General features: G+C 50.2%; 1 protein-coding gene and 1 long non-coding RNA gene across 35 annotated transcripts in view; one reads left to right on the plus strand and one right to left on the minus strand.

The window, feature by feature from the left end:
- The window catches only part of NRXN2 (neurexin 2), a 355281-nt gene that overhangs the window by 303550 nt on the left and 34215 nt on the right, over positions 1-17516 (plus strand). For 26 of the 34 annotated variants that reach the window (XM_080985831.1, XM_080985833.1, XM_080985840.1 and 23 more), the window contains 2 exons: positions 6304-6393; positions 15509-15831. In XM_080985831.1, the coding sequence (XP_080841957.1) occupies positions 6304-6393; positions 15509-15831 (413 nt within the window). The remainder of the gene's footprint in view (positions 1-6303; positions 6394-15508; positions 15832-17516) is intronic. The other 8 variants (XM_080985841.1, XM_080985837.1, XM_080985839.1 and 5 more) reach the window with 1 other exon arrangement.
- On the minus strand, positions 5278-8927 carry LOC308465712. The gene is made up of 3 exons (XR_013980546.1): positions 8650-8927; positions 6676-6866; positions 5278-5574 (listed from the first exon to the last, which is right to left on the minus strand). It is a non-coding gene; the product is annotated as an uncharacterized lncRNA (long non-coding RNA).

A 17516-nucleotide genomic window follows, 5' to 3' on the forward strand; every position in this document is an offset into this window, starting at 1 on the left:
TTCAGAATGAAGAGTGTTGAAAAGGCAACCTGTTTTTTAAACAGTAAAGAACCTCAGCTGAAGATAATGTACCTGTTTAAAAAAATTAATAGCGCTTTACATACGGAGTGTTTGCTGTGGCGTCCTTTGGATTATCTAAAAAGAGAAGGTCCCAAACCTTTGAATTTCTGGTTGCAAGTAGGGTGCAATAGGAGGAGGGAGGATCTGGGGCCCATGTCTTGGGATGCAGAAACTGGAAAAGGAAGCCCAGGCTTTAATAACCAGCAGTTGAGTTACAGAATGCCCACTCAGGGACACAATCAGGATCAATCTCTGAGGTTTCCTTGGGGAATCTTTTGCAGTTTTGTGAAAAACCAAGTAATAATCAAACCAGTGAATGAGGTTCAGCCTTCTGAGGGAGAAAAAAAGTACTAAATCTGGCATGGAGGCCCTATTTTGCTGAAAACAACATATTCAGTGGGCATTTCCATGTGTCTGATAAATCCTTTTCTTGGAAAATAAGCAAAGGGTCAGGTGGGAAAATTCATTTTTAAAAGCTGCAGGTTTTCTTTCTGTCTGTTTTGATCCAGGTGTGTGTATGTAACGTATAAACCATTATTTAAATTAACCTTGATTTCAAAAGTTTAAGCAGGGTACCTTGGACTCTCCATGAATCAGGTTTCAACCTTCTGTTTCTTGTGAGCGTCTCCTAAAAACAAAATACACCCACCCACCTGGGAGTTGGCCTTCTCATCTTCATTAGGAAGAGTACACCTAACCTTCTGCAGGTGCTTCTTGATCCAGGAAAAGGGAGCAAGGACGCTTGGGCCCATGAGTTAAGGGGCAGCTGTCTGCAGTGAGGGGCCCTCCTCCAATCACAGAGGCTCCCCAGGTTTTTCAGGACCTTTGAAAACTCCAGGGCAACCTCCAAAAGGAGACCAGGGAGACTGTCACGCCAGACAGTGTGGAGAGGGCAAGGGATAGCTACATTCATTCCTGCTTTCCCCTCAAAAGGAACTCAGATACATATAAATATATATATAAAGCTGTTGTCCTCAAATATTGTCCCCATTTTACAGAAACTGAGGCCCACGAGTTCATAACCAAACAGAGGTAGGCTTAAGTGGAGGGCAGAACCCTCTAGCCACATTCCAGAAGTCCCCAGGGCGAGGGCACATATGTGTGCCATTTGCTTTCTTTATTTTATTGCCCCAGATTAGCTGGAGGTGGCAGCAGTATCTCCTTTTTCTTTGCCTGTTCCTCCTGGCTGCCTCTCTCCTCTGCCACCAGAGTTTTCCTCCTCTTCAGCGGTTTGGCTTTTTCCTTCCTTCCTTGTACATAAAAGAAACCCACTTCGCCTGCGCTCTCCTAATGACAGACAGCTCATCCAAGGCCGGGGATGGCTTTTAAGGCTCTCAGTCGATTAACTGCCTTGCCCTTAAACGATTGATTGGTTAATTAACCAATTAAAATAAATATTACTGTTATCAAAATCCAGGTGGTATTTTGAGACTCTTTTTAAACGAAGCTAATAATCCCTCTTGACAAAATACCACCGAGGCAATTCGCTTAAAAGTGTTGGGAGGAAAATCCTGTGGCACTCAGGAGCTCCAAAATCAAGCGATGGCACCAAATATTCCTGTTGATTCTGAGCTCCCTTTTCATGCAGAAGATGCTGCATGCTAGTTAGAAATCTGAATTTCTGATCTGCGGTTTAACGTTTCTGTGAAATTCAGCCCCACTCGACAGTGTAGGGTGTAGCTGTAGAAGAGTGACCCACGGGGCTCAATCCTGAACGCTGATTTTTATGTCAGCCTCTGAGTACCTGCAGAGTGCATTTACCTTTTGAGTAACTACAACCAGTCTTCACACATCTGGCGTTAGAGCAGAGGAAAGCAGACGTCAGTCTTCTGGGATCTGATTTGCTTTTTAAATAGAACCAAAAGATCTACCAGCAGGAGCCTGGTGCAATGTAGGAACCCAGGGTAGGGGGAGCCAATTACTTTAAATTCAGAAACTGGGCAGGTCTTCATCCTAAGAATTTATTTTCAGCATCAGAACGGAGCTTACAGTCCCTTTTCACAAAAATTTGCTCCTGGATGCCGTCATTTCCCACTCCAAATTTTCATTTCAGCAGCGTAATTGGGGTGGGTGGTGGGAGAGCAGGAGCCTTTTCTGTTAAAACAGTCAGGAGCCCTTGTGTCTCTACTGCACATCAGCCAGAGATTTATTTATTTCATTTCATTTCTATCCCACCTTTTTCTCCCAAGGAGCTCAAGGTGTGGCACACATGGTTCTTCCTTTCCTTTATTCACCACAACAAGCTGAAAATGAGTGGTGAGCTCAAGGTCACCCACTGAGCTTTGTGGCCAAGTTGGGATTTGAACCCTGCTCCCTCCCAGGTCCTTGTCTGACACTCTATCCCCTGCACCACCACTGGCTTTTAGATCTGCCCCCCCACACCCCCAGATTAGAGCACTGCCAACACACAGGGTCTGGCCCTGCCAATTGAATCCATTTCAAACCAGCTGCAGTGCTTAGTCTCAGTGTGCCTTCTCCCCTTAAAACACCCAAGTGTCCGGTGTGGGTGTGGGTGGGTGGGTGTTATTGTCCAGTTCCTCTATTCCCCTCCCCTGCTTCATGCCTGGTGCTGCAACTCACCATTTCCGCAGATCCCTCCTCAAGACCCAGCACCTTGACAGAGGTGGAGCTCCTGACATCCTAAGATCCAGCTGCTGAAGCGATCTGCCCCTGTTCAAAGCTTTTGCTGGGATACCGGATGTGGGGTGGGGGGGACAAGACTGGCTAGCTTCTGGCCCCTTGCGTTGCAAGCTGGCGCCTGGTCATTTACCTTCCATCTAGCAAATGTGCAGAATTACGCCATGCCAAGCATTTAAATAACCCACAATGCACTGAAGGGTCTTTGTTGCCTGGTCTGCAGCTTCGTTTTCACCAACACCACCCTTCCTTATAGCAGAGCCTCTTGGTGTGTGCGTATTTTGTTGTTGCTTTTCCCCCCTCTCCTCTTCCCATGGGTATACAGTGGGAGGTGGCAAGGGGGCTTTGACGTGTGTTTAGCGCACAGTCCAGCTCACGGAGCGAGGGTTGTGCAGCAGGAATCCCTCCCAAGCCGGATCCTGATTAGAGACTCGGGTCACTTTCTGAGGATGGCGTATTTTTAATTAAAAGATGTTAATCGCCTCGTTAATACAGAAGCTAATGAGAGCATGAAAAGTCCCTGACCGCCTCTAATTAGGGGCTGAATTGCAGAATGGAATGAGGAGCAAAAATGGGGAGGGGGGAGGGGCCGCTGCCCCAGTGGAGCAGCACCCCCCCCCCCCACACACACACGGCAATTGCAAATCCACCCACTCCTTGGAAAACCAGCCTTGCATTCACAGAGGCTTAAAAATCCCCCATTCGGAAATGGTTCCAAGGAGTTTTGTTTGTTTACTAACACCCTTCAGTTATTTAGATTCTTCAGTGGTTTTACATCATAGAATTGTGGAGTTGGAAGGGACCCCAAGGGTCATCTACTCCAACCCCCTGCAAAGTGTGTTCGTATACACTTTGAATTACAAAATGAAGATGAGGAACAGGGTCAAATGCTCAGCCACTGGTACTTAATGGGGTGGGGAGCTCTCACCTTGCCACATTTCACAACAGCGGGAGTCCCCCCTAAAGAAGTTGAGGGTGGGACATCCTATTTGCAGGTGGTGAACTGAGCGTGCCAGTTTTTGTTTGGGGGAGCTTGAGTCAAGCTCCCCAAATGGAGGGCACAGTTTTGGGGGGTGGATCTTTTTCCCTCTGCTTTTTTCCCCAAAACGCTGTTTTCCTTTAAAAAAAAAAAACCACTTCTTAAAGCTACCTGCTTGAACAGTTCCTCCATTCTCCTACTGTTCCACTTCAACATTTTGGCCGAAGCCCTGAAGTGAAACGAAAGGATCCCTCCCCGTCCCGGAGCTTGTACACCTTGTCCTTTCCTCTGGACATCCTCCTGGGCCCACCCAAAGGGCGCAGTCTGTTGTAGCCTCAGTGGGGAGCACTTTCTGCCATCTGGAAAACTGAGAGACAGAGGAGAACCAGTCTTGCTGGCCCCTTTTTACCAAGGCCGAGAAGTTGCAGAGCCAGCACCCGCCAGATGATCCTCTGCGAGAGTCGTCCTGCTCCCCGTTCCCACTGAACGTTGCCTGCCTCCACATGGCTGCCTTGACCCTGCTACCTTTGCCATGCTAGTTGATGGTTGATCAATTTCCCACCTGGCGCTGAGAGATGCCACCTGCCTCCTTGTAACAGCCACTTTCCTCTGCATCTGTGCACAGTGACAAAAGGCTGGGTTGATGACACTCAGTTTAAGGAAAGGAGCCAGCCTCACTCCCCGGGCATCTGTGGCCCCTGACATCTGGAGACCAGCTGTGTTTATCACAGTGCTGCTGAGCGAAAGGTGCTCTGTGCATGCTCAGGCGTTCCCTGCATTATGATTGCATCCAGGGTTCCAGATGCTGGAGAAGAGTTTCCTGCGCCCTGACTTGAGTGAGGACCAGGCCCTGAATCCATCCTTGTTTCTTGGACTTTCTCAGCCATATCGTCTCCACTTTTCTTCTTTGGGAAAGGAATCCTGTTGGCTGATGATGTTGCAGGTGACACTCATCACAATTGCCACAGTTTGCTTCCAGCTTTCGGGGTGCCCCTGGTCCGCAGACTTAACGGTTGCCGGCCCCAGAACACATGCCAAGCAATCCAGTTCTTCCAGAAGCTGTCATCTCCTTTAACATTCCTTTCCTCATACTCAGAGTAGTGCAAAGGCTCCCACCCCGGCAGGTAGGTCAGGCTAAGAGCCTTGCCTCTGCCATTCAGGTTGGGGCTTCATGTTCTCTTTCACAGAACTTGGACACTCTAGTACCCAAATCCCCTTTGGTTTAGCAATGGTGACATGTAAGAGCCCTGCGGCTGGACTGGGCCAAAGGGGGCCTATTTAGCCCATCACTCTGTTTTCACAGTGGCCAAACAACCCTAAGTAGCTAGGAAGCTTGACTGCCTCTGGGCTGGAGGTTGCACAAGAACTTCAGAAGAGCCTGCTGGATCAGGCCAAAGGGGTCCATCTAGCTCAGAATCATGTTCTCAGAATGGCCAACCAGGTACCCCAAAGGGAAGCCCCTTTAAACAAAAGGACCTGAGTGACAGAGCAGCAGAGCTCTCCGCACCTGTGATTCCCAGCAACAGGTATTAGGGACATCCCTGTCTCCAGCCCTAAATCTTTGATTGGCTTAAACCTGCCAGGCACCTTTTGGCCCAAAGTGGAAGATTTGCCAGTGTCATTTCATGATGGGAAGACAGCAAATGGAGGGCGGGCATTTGAAAAGGGGGTGTCCATATTGCCCGGCTGAGGGAGGTTCCCCACTTGCATTTCAATGGCGCATTGTGTGTGATTCCAACCTTGTGTTGCTAAAAATATAGCAAAGGGCGTTCGGGAGCAGAGGAAACTCTCCAAGGACCAGGCCCAAGTGCCTCCTCAGCAGAGTCCCACTGGTGGGTCACACCTTCTAGGTGACATCATGGGATCCAATATGGCTTGATTAGTCATTGATCAGTGTCCTGTGAAAGAAAAGCAAAAAAGAGGGCTGGTCCTGACCCAAATTCTTCTGCAATGCAGATGGCTGAACTTCTTTGCCTTTGTCCAGATACAAATGCAGGGCAGATTTGTGGGCTGTTGGGTCTTGGGGGGGGGGGAGGGAGGGAGTGGTTTGAAGGGAATGGCAGGGTGGGGGGTGGCGGCTGAAGAAATAAGGTGGGGGTGGGGGAACAATGGCTGAGAGTTTGGGAAAGGGACTTTTTAAAGAGAGTTTGACTGTGTGATGCTTTCCTCCCCTCCCTTCCCATTTTGTGACTAGGGATTAAAGTCTGCTAATAAAGTGAATTTAATAAACAAAAATAATGCACCCAGGGAGGCTTTTCTCCCTCCCTGGTGCAGCATAAATCCTTCTAACCTCCATCTACTCATCCTAACACTTAAACCTGACTAAACCGTGTAACTAGAGCTTTCTCCGTTGCTGGCTAAAACCGCTAAACCTCCAACCAAACCCCCACTGACCCCCGCTTCCCCTCAGAACAAAAACAAAAAAAGCAAACTAACTAATGGAAAACTAACAGCTAATTTCGAGCCAGCGCTTAACCTGCTGTTTGCCTGAGCTTAGTCTGACCTCTCTAAACGTGCTAACCTCTGACCTTTGACCTTCCAGATGGCGTGTTATGTCTCTCTCTCTACTCTTTTTTTCCTTCTTTTTCTTTTAACCATCTGCAAATCTCTCTCTAAACTCTTTGAAGGGAACAGTGATAATGAGCGGCTGGCGATTGCTAGACAGAGAATTCCGTATCGGCTCGGTCGAGTAGTAGATGAGTGGCTACTCGACAAAGGTAATTAACAATAATTAATTCCGGTTAATTAACAAGCAAGCAAGCAAAACACAAAAAATAAAGGTTTAAAGGTGCAGTCCTCTCCCCTCTCAGCCCCTTGACCCGTCCTTCACGCTCCTTCCTCCCTTCCTCTTCCTGCCCCCCACCCCAGCATAATATTTCATGCAGGGCCATGGCTCAAGGCTGGTGACTGAAGATGGGGGCGGGGTAGGATTTCTCAGAAGGAATTGGGGCTCATTGCACAGGGTGGGACCCCCTCCGTCCCTCTCCCCAAACACACACCTCATTCCAAGGCACAGGCTTCCTGCTGCGCGTTGCCACATCTGGGAAGAGACTCCATGGGCAGTAGATAGATTGTCTCTAGCTGCACGTAGCTCTTGCATATATTTCTGGGTGGTGCCTCGCACCAAGGGAAGTGCCACAGCTCTTATGCATCGTCTTGGTGATACTCCAGCACTAGGGAGGGTGGGGAGCTGTGCAAAATGAATAAAGGATAGTAAGAGGAGGGGGGCATGATGATGTTCTACCTCCCCTGTTGGAGGTGGAGTATGTCTGTGTGCCAGTCAGGCAGAGGAGTGCTGCTGCTTAAAGACTTCCCTTTGGGCCATCTGAGAAGAACAGAGTGCTAGAAGGAGGGGGGCCCTTTGGCCTGACCCAGTTACAGCCATGCTCTTCTGATGTGACAAGGTCAGAGAGCTGTGGTGAGTGGTGAGGATGGATCTTCTAAAGGTGGGAGGGAGTAAGATGAGGGGTGGGGCATAACTGTCCTTAGAAGGCCTCTGAGAAGGTGTAGCCTGCTTTGGGACCCTTTCCCTTGAATCCCCAATGTGCCAGGAGTGGTGCTTCTGGGTGGCACTCTGCACATGCTCAGGGACACCACCTTCGCTCCCATTGCATATTCAAGGGCTGAACCCTCCCAGCCAAAGGGTGGGGGCTCAATCTGAGCCTGGCTTGGGGTTGAACTGGAGACATTCCATGAGATGTCAACGTTGGCACCCCTCTCTTCCTTACCCCGTTGAGTATGACTGTCCAGGCTGTGACATCATTGTGCTGTGACATCATTGCCTCACCTGAGGTTGCTGCCAGAGGAGTCTGGAGGATGCAAGGCAGGATGTTGTCACTGCGTTGTCCCAGGGGAATGGGGTGGGGAGAGAGAGAAATGGTGGGGCAACAGCAAGCAGCCCTACCTCTCGTCGTGCCTCGTTCTGCCTTTAAGCCTGAAGGTTTTGGTGTCCCTATGTCTCCTCCCTCCCCATCTTCAGGACCGTAACTCAGCGGTAGAGCACCTGCTATGCCTGCAGAAGGCCTCAGATTCAATCCCTAGGTCATGTAAAGTGATACTCCTGTCTGGAATCTGTTACCAGTCAGGGTAGGGCAGCAGTGACCAGTGTCAGTGCACTCTTAACCTCCATCATACCTGACCATTGACCATGATGGCAGGGGCTGATGGGAATTGTAGTCCAACATCAGGGGGCACCACTTGATGGACCAAGGATCTGACTTGGGAGAACAGGAAATGGAGAGTCCTTTCCTGGGCTTGAGATGCAAAGCATTCTCCCTGAGTTAAGACCAAAAACTCATCTGGGCTTCCTGCCAACTTTCCCTATATTCACATGGTTGTGCTTGCAAGGGACTGGGAGAGGGTTCCCAGGATCCTTTTAGGTGCTCTGCAGCAGCCGCTCCAGTGCCTAGCAGTTTCTAGGGCTGCCATTTCTGCATTGAAAGGGAGCATGAAAAGTCCTGTGGCCTTAAAATGTGCAAAGCCAATAAGCATGTGCAGAGGAGGAGGAGCAGACGCCTTACAGGGAAGGGTTAATTAGGACCAGGTACATAGGCAGCTGCCTTATACTGAGTCAGATCATTGGTCCATCTAGTTCAGTATTGCCTACACTGACTGGCAGCTGCATTATCCTTGCCTGGGGGTGCTGCCAGCGGGGACTGAACCTGGTGCCTTCTTCATGCAGGGTGGGTGTTCTGACACTGAACTGTGGCGCTTCCCCTAAAGGGGTGGTAGGATTTGTAGTCTGGCAGCATCTGGAGGGCCACAGCATCTGCTGTCTCTTCAGGCCTCTTGACATGTTGCTCGCTAGCTGTTGCCAGCCCTGCTTGAAAGCCCCTGGTGGATGCCACATCTGTCTACCCAGCCCCACTTTTTGGGGTCAGTGCATTTCATCTGCTCCACAGCTGGAATCAGGACCCCCCCCCATACACACACACACCCACACCCACGCCAGTTTCAGGGTTGCTTCTTCTCACCAGCTTTGCCACGGCCTCTGCTTGTGAAGGTCCCGGGAAGTGTGTTGGGCAAGGAGTGACCCCTGCTCTGTGCCAAACCGAGAGCTGCACCTTTAACACTTTAAACTCCGTGGGGAAGGAAGAAGCGTAGCAGCAACAAGACCAAAAAGAAAGGAAAGAACGGAAAGGACGAGGTCGCTTTAAATCTTAATTTATTAACCAGCTAATAACACTAACATGCTTTTAACTCAAACCAAGTGCTAAACAGTTTTTTTAACCGATAAATTCCAAATGTCTTAATAACCGTCTTCGCTGGCGTTGCATTTCTAAAGGGGGATTAAGCATCTAAATGTATCTTTTAATGTCTATAACATGATGGTTTAAACAAACAGCCACAAAATCACCAAAAACAAACAAACAAAGGAAGTTAAAGGGACGTTTAATGAGGTTTTTTTAAAAGAAGAAAAAAGCAGGAGAAACTCAGAGGGTTAGCAGGGGGGAAGCTGTAAACCTGGGCGAAAGACCATCCCACTTTAAGCCTTTGAGTATGGGGCGAGTTTGAAGGACTGGCTTTATGAAGAGCACTGGAAATGCGACATTGGGATAAATCCATGTGAGTAACAGTGGAGTGTCTTTAAATCCACAATACTTTCATGCACACACTATTTCTCTCTTCCTTCTCCTCTTCTCTTTCATCTTTCACACACGTACCTGAACACATACTCTCACAAGCCAGGCTGAGGTGTGCCCTGCATCTTTTAGCTATAGGAACTAGAGTGAAGTACAGAGCTTTGGACCCTCCTTTGTGGGTACCGAGTTCTTAGGCTATATACACAGCTCTTCTGTTGGGAGCAGGAGAGTCCACTTTGCAGCCCGAAGAAGGGACTCTGCAGGCTTTGCTTTCCAGCCCTAAAGCCTCTCCCTTCCCTCCGTTTGGGCTTTACCTTACTTGTCAACCCCCATTCAGAAAATCTATGATGGCACAGCCGCAAGCAAGCTCCAGAGTGCAGTTGCCCTCCACATTTCAGCCACTTGAACTTCTTTGTGTCATTTCTCACACACCGCTTCCAAGAGAACTTTGGGGGTGGGGTTTTTGAATTGGGTTGGGGGGTGGGTCAAAAGAACTCACAAGGCTTTTCTCTGGACACCCCTCCCAACCCCAGTGGGTGGGGAAGGGAGCATTTTCTTCCTTGGAGGGAGAGATTGGGTGAGGTACCAAGCTGCTTTTGTGCAACTGCAGTAGACCATCTCCAGAAACAAACACACACCCTTTTGCATTGTGGCATTGATGCACACACCCTTTGGACTGAGGAGCAAAACAGGCCCCACTAATCCCCAAAATCAGTTTCGGTCCTGATGAGTTGATTTGTCATTAGTTGATTATTCCCCACCCCCAAATCTTAAAGGCATTCTAACCAGAAGGGATAAAAAATAATTCAAAAAGTTGAGAGTTCTGCTGTTTGTTTGTTTTACTTTGAGCTGATATGTATAGTTCCTGTGACTGGAGAACCCCGAAAACCCAAAGCCATACCCTCCCATTTTGTGCGAGAGCTCAGGATGGCTTTGAGTGTCTTGTTGGGGTTCAGAATTTGGAAAGTAGTTGTTGAATAGCCCCACAGGGCCAGCCCCTGTCGTCAGTCCTGCTGCATTTTGGAAAGCAGCTCTTAAAGCAGGACGTGGAATAGACCGGGGCGGGGGGGAGCTTATTTCTTTCCTTGGCACCCCTCAAGGAAAGGGAACATTTGGACAGGTACATCTGTTTTACACACACACACACACACACACACACACACTCACACTCGTCTGCACTGCCTGATTTCAGAATAAAATCTCTATTAGGGGGATTGTCTGCTAAGGTTGGTTGGCATCTCGGGTTTTTAGCATGAAATGGCAGAGGAGGGGGCTGCTCTTTAGTTGCCGCAAAATTTGATTCCAGCAGTTCCTTCTTGGCCAGATGGGGGGGGGGCAGCCTCTGAATGCCTCCAGGAGTGGCATCATTAGACTTGCAAATCTCCCTTTAGCCTGGCAATGACTGGAGGGGGGGCATCCTGAGATGTGCCTGACACATTTCTACTTAAAATAAAATAAAATATAAGCTCACTTTTGATACTAGACAAACAAACAAAATCCACCAGGAAAAAAATGTTTTCAATTTCCACCCATCCAAAAAAAACACACACAAAACTACTGGGTTGTAAATTTGCCTCTCCAAAATAAATAAATGGGAAAGCCTGTCACCCAGCTTGGCTTAAGATAACAGCCCAGAGCCTCATTTGAACTTGCGTTATTATTTACTCCCTTAATTATTTCCGTTTACAGCCCACTGTGTCTCTTGATGGGCAGGGGCTGTTTTTCATGGGCACCCAAGCCAGATTGCAAGCCTGGCCTGTTGGCACCTGCCCAGCCAGCTTGCTGGTGCTGAGAGAAGCCGGTCCTGGGCAGGGGCCAAGAGGCTCAAGTGAGCCCCCACTCCCTCCCTCCCTCCTGTTTTTTCAGGGCTAGGGAATGCAAGGTCTGCAGCTGAGCCATGGCAGCCTTCTCTGCTTCGAAGTGCTTCCTGGCAGCTTTTACACTTCTGGAAAATGAGAGCAGAGTCAAGGAAAAGGCAGAGCGTGCGGAGGCACTCTTTCTCCCTGATGTGGGTGCTAGAAGTAGGGACACAGAGCTGGGCACTCTGTACGTAGCCAGAGGCACTCTCTATTGCACACACTTGGGGCTGCACCCTGGACTTTGAAAACACACTCTAAGCCCTCATCTGTTCCCCCGCCTCTTTCTTTTCCTTCCTTCCTTTCTCATGCAGTTCCTCCCTAGCCCTCAGCACCTCCCCTTGAACTATGGAGGGCTGGAAACCTTGCCTGCACCCCACTGCCTCCAGATTCTGCTTCCTCGTGGCTCACTGCCCAACCTTGCAGGACTGCCCGTGGAGCAGGAAGAATCCTGGGTCTGGAGATGAGCATTTCTGCCTGCTCTAGCAGGCTTCAGCAATGATGGCGGAGGGAGAGAAGTACACGCAGGGAATATCGGCTACTCAGGCGGATTTACTTCTGAATTATGCCTCCCTGGAGGTTGCTAAGCCGTCTTGGCTTCCACAGATGTTTCATTTGGCACTAGTCCTGTTTCCCTCTCTCTCTCTCTCTCTCTCTCACACACACACACACACACACACACACACACACAGCCTACCTCTTTTGTTTGCTGTTGAGCTGCAGGATTTCAGCAAAACAGGCTTGATGCTCTCCTGGCTTTTGCTCACAAGCATTTATGTCCATATAGCATCAATGCCTCTGGGCCAGGAAGTTTGGGCAGGCCCAGCGCAAGAGGCACACCAGGGCCCACAGGTGCCTCTGGGCAGACGTGCAGGCGCATTTTCACACAAGAAAAAAGAAAAGCCAGGTGGGGAATAAACAGGAAATAGCATTAAATGGGGGGAGTGGTTCCTGAAAACCAAAACTAAATAAGGCACTAAACCAATAAGCAGGTGGGTGGGGGTACGTAGGGTGGAGAACATTGTCAGGAATCCATTTATTTTAAGCCTGATTCTAACCCTGAACAAAAACCAAACATTAAAAATAACAATAATACTGACAATAATCTTGTTTCTAAAACAAAGGGGGGCAAAACGGGACTCAGAGGGTTAAAAATATCCACTTGCAAACTTCTCCAGGGGGAACAAAAAGCAAGAGCTGTTTATTTTAAAGTCAGGGTTTTGTTTGGGGTTTTTGGTTTTTTTATAATTATTATTTTTTTCCATAACAGATTAGGAAAGTTCAGTCGGCTCCATCTGGAGATGCTTTTTTAGGTTGCAACAGACGGTCCCTTTAACATTTCCCCATCTTTTTTCCCCCCCGTACACAAAAAAACCCCCACAAAAACCGTTTGAACGAAGAGTGAGCGAGGGGGGAAGGACTCTCCCAGCCAGGCTGGAGTTTGAAGCTCTGCAGCTGGCAGGGGCATCAGCTAATGAGCGGGTGGTGGGGGTGGGCACGGGGAGGGGGAGCTGCTCTGTATTCTCAGCTCTTGGCAGGCTGCTTTTCCAAAGTCCCTCTGCACTAGCTCATTCAGGTGCATGCGTTTCCCTCTTCAAATGCTCTTCTTTCTTGTCAGGGGGCCTCCCACATGTCCAAAGCTGACAGCCCCTTTCCCCCAATTTGACCGAAGAGAACCACCACCATCTCAGCTGGGCAGTAGCGAAAAGTAGTAAGATTCCCTAGAGCAGAGGGAAGGGACCTTCTTTCGTGGGCAACCTTGGGGGCTGGGCTGACAGTGGTGGGTGCAGCAAAAAGCAAAAAGCGGGAGGGTGTGACCTACCTTTAGGCATTAGGCTATATTCCAGCCATAAGGAGATCAGCGCAGATCTCTCCACCCAAGCAAGCCAAGAGACCTGAGTCCCATGAACCACATTCCTGAGGTCCTGCCCACCCTGCTGTTGAGTCCTTCTCAATACATGAGAAGACCCTTGCTGGGTGGCTCCTCTTTCCTCCAGTGCCCAACTGGGAAGGAGTTTAAGAGCTCTACCCAGGAGCAGAATGCCACTGACGCCACAGACTGGGTGGAAACCTCTGTATCAGCCCCTAGACACCCTGTTCCCCCCCCCCACTCCTACCCCCTGCTGCTTTGAAGGGAGCCATTTTCAGTGGGGGAAATGGGAGGGAAGGGCCAACCCCACTCACCCCCACACGGCTGCTATTCATTTACATAATAGATGCCTATACAGCAGGATCACATCCTTGCTCACAATCAACTCATCTTGCTCGGTTGAAAGATGTCTGGTTGAAATTGCACAAATTAACTGCACGCAAGGCGGAGAGCTTAAAAGCTCTTTTTTTGCACCTGGTTTTCCTAGTGCAGAAAGAGCTTTCAAGTTCACCACCTTGCTTGGAGGGCCCGCTTGGCGCACCAGTTCCAGAAGGTAAGATTGCTCACATGGGGGGCAGTTCCAAGGGGGTGGTTTGAGTACACACATTTTTTCCCATATATGCGCCATCCCCAAAAACATAAAACACCTCCCCTACCAACACACACAGACAAAATGTGATTGTGCTGTATACACATGCATCTGTTTTGGCCCTTACACCAAATGGCTCACTCTGCAATTCTGCTGGCTTAACTGAACAAGCACCAATTTTTCCCTTGTATTTCCCCCACACATAGAGCCATTGGGGCCCTTTCATCAATTCCATCAATTCATCAACGTGGTCCCTATTCTGCCACAGCTTTCCCTAACCCCTGCCTGGATCTCACTCACCTTCTGACCCCCTTCAAGCTGGCCCCCACCTTCAGTTTCCATTCATGCACATCCTGCCCCACTTGACTGTGTGTGCCCCCCCCCCCGGTGCATACGGCTCCAGAGGGCATTTTTTCCTGCTTCCCCTGTTCCCGACACTGATGCCACCCATCACAGACTCTCCCCCAAAAGACTGTCAGTGGCTGTTTTTCCGCTTACCCCCCACCCCACCCACCTCTATCTGTTAGGTGCCATGAAGAGTCCTTCCCCTCTGGGCCCACTTCTTCTAAAGCAGGTAGAGCACAGGGTCTTGTCTGTGCTCCAAACCTGCTGCCTTCTCACAAGGCTGCTCCACCAAAGCAAGGAGAAGACCCCCAGGGGCCTGAGGGGAGTTGGGCTGGGGCAAGACTGCCTGTGATGCCAGTGGGCTGATTTACAGGAGGCAGCCATACCCACCCCTCAAATAAGGACTGGAGCATAGATGTTTCCCATGACCCAGGCCCAGTGAGGTTGAAGGACTCCCCCATCCAGGAAGGGTAAGGCGGGAGAGTGAAGCCAAGGTGCCCACACTTGCCCTCCTGCACCCCCACAAGACCTTCTGCTTGTCAGCCTCACTTCCCCAATCTCCACCGGGGTTCCAGCGGCTGACTGGGCCCCCTCCGTTCTCGCTCACTCTTTGTCCTGCTTAGGGGGCCTGAAGTGCAAGCCAGGGTGCAGAGAAGCTGGTTGGAAAGCTTATGAGGGGTGCGCAGGGGAGGGATCGGAGTACATCCCACAGAAGGTTCAGGGAGGGGCAACACAAAGCACAGAGCTGAAGGATGGCCAGGGCAAGAAGCTAGAAAATGAACCCATTTCCATGATGGATGGATGGAGAGGCAGATGCGTAAAGAGGGAATAAGAGTCAAGAAAGACAGATGAGATAAGAAAGGTCTCTCTCCTATCTGTCTCTTATTCCACACACGCTGCTATCCGACTGCCATAAAGACGAAGAAAATAGATTAGAGAGGAATGTAGAGTGGCTCAATTTCATTTGATTGAGTCAGACTTTATGGGTCAGTCAGGGGAGCCCCAGGAGCAATGAGTGGGTGGGCAAATTCCAGCCTTTGGTCTCCTGCACCTGCCTGACCCCCCGCTTTCCCCGCCTGCCCAACCAAGAAGTGTCTGTCTTGGGCAGCGAGGGAGGCAGGGCAGCCCAAGCCACAAAGGCACCCTCTCACCAACATGTAAGGTGAAGATGGATGGTTCCCAGGGGTATAGACTAATCAAACTCAAGAAGGCTTGGAAGATCAAGGTGGGTGGGTAGAGATAGATGGATAGATGAACAGGCAGATGGATAAATGAGCAGATGAGGGACGCATGAGGACAGAGCTGCTCCACAGGGTCGGTGGTGGAAGCAGAAGGTCTCAAGGTGGTGCAGAGAACCATTGAAAGACCAGAAGAGGAAAATGCAGGCCGCCTCAGAGGGTGAAGGGAGAAGTGCTTGGGCTACCCTTCCTGAAGTTCCAGCCAGCCTGGTTTGACAGCTCTTGTGTACTGTGTGCTGCTGAGCCACACCACCCAACCGCCGAACCCCCAGTTCATATATTGTCCACCTTCTCTTTCCGCCTGCCCCCTCCTCCCCCCGTGGCTCCCTGCCCCCTCCCTCTCCCCCGCCAGGTCGCCAGCTGACGATATTTAACAGCCAGGCCGCCATCAAGATTGGAGGCCGGGACCAAGGCCGCCCCTTCCAGGGCCAGATTTCGGGGCTGTACTACAACGGGCTCAAGGTCCTCTCCTTGGCAGCCGAGAGCGACCCCAATGTGAAGGTGGAGGGGAACCTGCGGCTGGTGGGCGAGGTGCCCTCCGTCATGACCACGGAGACCACAGCCACCACCTTGCTGGCAGACATGTCCACCACCATCATGGAAACCACCACTACCATGGCTACCACCACAACGCGGCGTGGCCGCTCTCCCACCATGCGGGACAGCATCACCCAGGTCAGTGGGAGGGAGGAGGGCCTCAGAGGCAGGGAGGGCAGGGAGGGAGAGGTCTAGCCAAGGAGGGTCTAACTGGGCGGAGGCGATGGGCAAAGGAGGAGCCCGGCTACAGGAGGGCAACCTGGGAGTGGGCCTCAGGGGCGGTTGGGGGTTTGTGTCCTCTTTAGGGTGCTGAACCAAATCCCCCCTCCCCCCGAGAAAAGTTTTAGCTCACATTTTGACTGGAGGATGGGACCACCTAACCAAGGAGAGACGTTTGCAGCCCCTGAGATTCTCCACTACTGCCTGAGTTCATCGGCTGTCAGCTGGTGGTCAACATCCCCGCCCCAAAACAATAGAGCCTGATGATCCTGGCTTCTTTTTGACAAGGGCTTGAAAGGGGCGGTGCCCCCACTGTCACCATCATTCTTTTCTTCAGAAGCCCTCGTCAACAACAACAATACATCATCATTCTCAGAGCCTTCAAGTGGGGCAGGGAGGGATAGATATTGAATGGCAGCTGTTACAAGGGGCTCTGGTTACCAGCAGTAAGTTTTGCCAAGCCTTGAATTCCCCCCCCCACACACACACACACAAAAAATGTTAGCAGCCACCCATTTCTCCATCCCTGAATGGTGAAGCGAAACGGGAGAAGCGGGGAGTAGGGGTTGGTTTTGGTACTAGGCTTATCTGCTCTTAAAAATCAGAGCATCTTCAAAAATGGTCTATATTGGCGCGTAATGAGCCAATGTGCTCCCCTGGTTATAGCACATCTGTCTTTGAGAAATCAGAGCTAGGCATGTTGGACAGCTGATTTGAGAGCTTAGAAGCAAGCACTCGAGGAGACTGGCTCCAGCATTCCAGCATCGAAACCCATTTCTGCATGTCTGCAGAAGCAGATGGACAAGGGAGGAAGGGTCAGCAAGTCAGAACAAGCCCCGCTTCCTTTCCTCTCTCTCCCTGTGCTGCCTTTGCTTTTCAAGAAAGCAAGCCTGGAAACTTCCCATCCCAGTCTGTTTGGTGTTGCCTGTACTTCCTTCCAGCCCTGCCGTTCTCGAGGTGGAACACCATGTTCGTGGTGTCCTGTAGTTCCTTTTGGGGATAGATTTTGATTTTTAAAAATGCAGCCACTGAGGCTGCAATTTGAAGGAAGAAAGTAATGGGGGGGGCAGGAGGAAGGAGATTTCTTAACCCTTTCCCATAATGCCATTTTCCAGCTAAAAATTGTGCCTCTCACAATCATCAAAGGAGCTTGATGGAGTAATTTTATGCTGAGAAGTCCCTCTCCCCCTATGGAAACCTCAGTCTTAGAAGCAGCAATTTATTTTTAAATGCCTGTAAAAATAATCAGGCCACTCTTACGTATCCCACATTTTGCATCTCAAGTCCCCACTTACTAATAGCCTAGCTGTTGGATGCACACCCACACACACCAGGCTGCACCTGGAAATGAGCAAGACTCTGGTAAGGCCCAACGTCATTGAATCATAGAACTGTAGAGTTGGAAGGGACTCCAAGGGTCATCTAGTCCAGCCCCCTGCAATGCAGGAATCACAACTATCATGTTGTCCCTTTCCTTCCCTTCAACCTGTCTTGTCTGTCTGTTCCTGCTGGAAGATCTGCTTCTGTTTAGGCTCCCCTCAAAACTTCCTGCAACTGGCATGAGACTCTTCATCTCAGGGTTGTGGGTTCGAGCCCCACATCAC

The sequence above is a fragment of the Podarcis pityusensis genome (assembly GCF_964106645.2).
Source record: "Podarcis pityusensis genome assembly, chromosome: 16".
NCBI classification, from domain to species: Eukaryota; Metazoa; Chordata; class Lepidosauria; order Squamata; family Lacertidae; genus Podarcis; species Podarcis pityusensis.